Source organism: Aythya marila (genome assembly GCF_965140915.1).
Source record: "Aythya marila genome assembly, contig: HAP1_HAP1_SCAFFOLD_153, whole genome shotgun sequence".
Classification (NCBI taxonomy): domain Eukaryota; kingdom Metazoa; phylum Chordata; class Aves; order Anseriformes; family Anatidae; genus Aythya; species Aythya marila.
In genome coordinates this window covers 3,104,947-3,108,453 of record NW_028137334.1, presented here as the reverse complement: position 1 = coordinate 3,108,453, position 3,507 = coordinate 3,104,947, and the positions used below count along the sequence as shown (strand labels likewise).

Sequence of the window (3,507 nt, the reverse complement as noted above, 5' to 3'; positions counted from 1 at the left end):
CCTGCAGCTGGCACTGGGAGGACAGAGAAGGGAGAGTTGTTAAAGACTGTGTGGAGTGTTAGAAAGCTGAGAGTATATGGAAAAGCAATGCTTGCAACCCTTAACACGGTAAGTCTGAGTGCATTGCAATGCACTGGAGTATCCTGGATGTGCCCTAGACCTGGATTGTTCCAGAGCAGATGAGGCTGTAGGCAGAGCGTGTCTATTTCTTGTAGAGAAGGACATACTCCAGTTCAGGGGTTCCCTGCCATACGGTCATTGTCCAGGCCCCAAGGGCTCCCTTCTTGTGGGCCAGCTGCAGGCTGTGAAGCCGGGGGCGCAAGCAGGTGTGTCCATGGCTGTGGTGCAGAGCAGGGTCCCTGCTGTGCCCCAGGGGCTGTGTGCCGGGCCAGGGCCTCTGCCGCCTGCCAGGCTCAGCACTCAGCCTGCCCGAGGAGCTGCCCAGGGCACTGCAAAGAGAAGCTGTGGGTGGAAGGAGCCCCCCCGGCAGGGCAGGGTCCTGCTGCTGGCGGGAGGCAACTGCCTGGGGCAGCCTGCTCACAGCTCCACAGCACAACCAGGGTGTATCCAAGGGGACTTTGCAACAGCCGGGATAAGGTAGATGATTTCAGCTTCAGTCACAGCTTTCCTGAGCCTCCTGAACTTTCAATCTTCTCTACTTGCCTCAGTTGTAACAGAAATATATGCTGTTAATTCCAAGAAATGCCTGAGACTCTATGGCTGAGAGGTTACAAGAATATTTTCCTGCCCCTCAGCCCCTATAAAGCTCCACCACCACACGTGTAGGGTCAGCAGGGTCTGTGTGACATGGGCTCTAAGACGTGCCCCCAGCGAGCTGCCCCTGGGCAGAGCCCTGCTGCCAGGAGGTGTCTGCAGGGCAGAGCTGAGCACCCAGCGCGTGGGATGGGGACTGTGAGCTGCTTGCAGGAGGCGTGGGGACAGAGACCCAGCTGCAGGCAGGGACAGCGGCAGGCAGAAGAGCCACGGGCAGGGAATGGTAGGACAGTTCTAACAGTGTAGTCTGGCACCTGTCTGTCTGTCCCCTAGCTCACAGGATTGAGGACGTGACTCATAACCTCCGTAGCAGAACCTCCAGCAGTGCAGAGTCTCCTGAATTCTTGTCAGTCCCACCCTCGCCTTGCCTCCCCTGGCAGAAGCCCTGTGCTGTTTCTCTCTGCTCCTACACCTAGTGTTGCTGTTGTTGCTTTATGGTTCCCTGCAGATCTGGCTTTCAGCAGCAGCTCAAGCTCTGACCCTCTTGGTCCCACCACGCAGATCTGTCCTTAGAGGAAGGTGCCCAAATCCCCTTCTTAACTCTGGGGCTTGGGGCAATGCAATCTGTAGGGAAGGAAAAAGGTGAATCATTTTCCCGGATATTCCTGAGGCCACAATCATTGAGCAGCTCAATGTGGGCAACTTGACTGAGCCCTACAGGAATCTGGCTGAGACCAGGGTAGATGGACAGACTGGTTATCCTCACTGCACTTCACAAAATCCTCACAGGACATTCACAAAATCTCACCTGGAGTGTATGAAAAATGCCAGGGTTTTCTACCCTCAAAAGACTCCTCTGAGTGTCACAAATGCAGTTGGAACAAATTAAACCACAAATGCTGTTTGGCACTCAAGAGTGTTGAGAATGGTAATACTGGGAACTCTAATACATCAGAGGTAGATTTAATCAGAGGTCACTCCTGATTTCTTTATGTTTAGACCTGTAGGACAGGCGTGACTCCTCCACAGTCCACAGCAGGGTCCCCTACTCCCAGTGGCACTCTACTGTAGCACCATCCAAAGCTCAAGCAACAGAGCAGCAGAAAGGTCTCAGAAAGGGAAAAGTCACCTTGTGGGATTTCAGTGAGAAGTGAAGTAGGTTTTTCTCAGAGATGTCTCTCTTAATTATCATGGTCTTTTCTTATTCGGTAGTCCCCTTTGTCCAGGAGGATCAGATGTCCAACAGCAGCTCCATCACTGAGTTCCTCCTCCTGCCATTTGCAGACACACGGGAGCTGCAGGTCCTGCACTTTGCGCTCTTCCTGGGCATCTACCTGGCAGCCCTCCTGGGCAACGGCCTCATCCTTACCGCCATAGCCTGCGACCACCACCTCCACACCCCCATGTACTTCTTCCTCCTCAACCTCGCCCTCCTTGACCTGGGCTGCATCTCCACCACTGTCCCCAAAGCCATGGCCAACTCCCTCTGGGACACCAGGACCATTTCCTATGCAGGGTGTGTTGCACAGGTCTTTCTGTTTCCCTTTCTCATGTCAGCAGATTTGTTTCTTCTCACTGTCATGTCCTATGACTGCTACGTTGCTATCTGCAAGCCCCTGCACTATGGGAGCCTCCTCGGCAGCAGAGCTTGTGCCCAGATGGCAGCAGCTGCCTGGGGCAGTAGGGCTCTCAATGCTGTGCTGCACACTGCTAATACATTTTCCCTGCCTCTCTGCCAAGGCAATGCCGTGGACCAGTTCTTCTGTGAAATCACTCAGATCCTCAAGCTCTCCTGCACAGACTTGTACCTCAGGGAAGTTGGACTTCTCATGTTCAGTGCTTTTTTGGGGTTTGGATGTTTTGTGTTCATTATGCTCTCCTATGTGCAGATCTTCAGGGCTGTGCTGAGGATTCCCTCTGAGCAGGGCCGGCACAAAGCCTTCTCCACGTGCCTCCCTCACCTGTTCGTGGTCTCCCTCTTTCTCAGCACTGACATGTTTTCCTATCTGAAGCCTCCCTCCATCTCTTCCCCATCCCTGGATCTGGTGGTGGCAGTTCTGTACTCGGTGGTGCCTCCAGTAGTGAACCCCCTCATCTACAGCATGAGAAACAAGGAGCTCAGGGGTGCTGTTAGAAAATTAGCTTCATGGATGTTTCTGAATATTTATACATTTCCCCTCTTTGTTCAGAAGTGATTTCTTGCATACCTGTTATATTATCATTATTGCTACTGTTATCTTCACTGTCATTTCCATTCATTACGTAGAAACATGTTTTTGTTTTATACAGTGTCTATTCAGGAATGAAACTGCTCCATGCATTTTTTTTTGTCTATCTCTTTGTCAGCACTGCCTCTCTGTTTGCTTTTCTGTAAGAAAACAGAATCTCCCCAATACACTGACTGAATTTTTTTTCTGTCAGGTGCTGGTTTCTTCTTTCTGGTGACCAGTGATGGGTCCCAAGGGAATGGAGTCAAGCTGCGAAAGAGGAGGTTCAGGTAGGATATCAGTAAAAGGTTCTTCACCGAGAGGGTGGTCACACACTAGAACAGGCTCCTGTGGTGTAATTGTCTGAAGTAACTAGGAAAATAAAACTTAAAAAAATGTACAGCACTGAAGAGGCTTTCGGTAGGGCATAGCTGCATTACCTGAGTGTTCCCTAGGCTCCCAACCTTAGATGCTATCGCACTTGGGAAACTTGGTGTGCTAGCCCTAAGGAACAGTACGGAGCGTAGAGTGCAGAGGAGACACCACGGCTAGGCTCTGTAACCAGGTGGGGACTCTATTGTTCTTG

The 3,507-nt window shown here is 51.7% G+C and overlaps 1 protein-coding gene across 1 annotated transcript; it reads left to right on the top strand.

The window, feature by feature from the left end:
- Positions 1-1,949: 1,949 nt before the first annotated feature.
- Positions 1,950-2,909, top strand: LOC309890915 (olfactory receptor 14C36-like; the record flags this gene model as incomplete). Its single annotated transcript, XM_082785305.1, has 1 exon — positions 1,950-2,909. The coding sequence occupies one exon, from the start codon at positions 1,950-1,952 to the stop codon at positions 2,907-2,909; it is 960 nt and encodes a 319-aa protein (XP_082641431.1).
- Between the last annotated feature and the right edge of the window lie 598 nt (positions 2,910-3,507).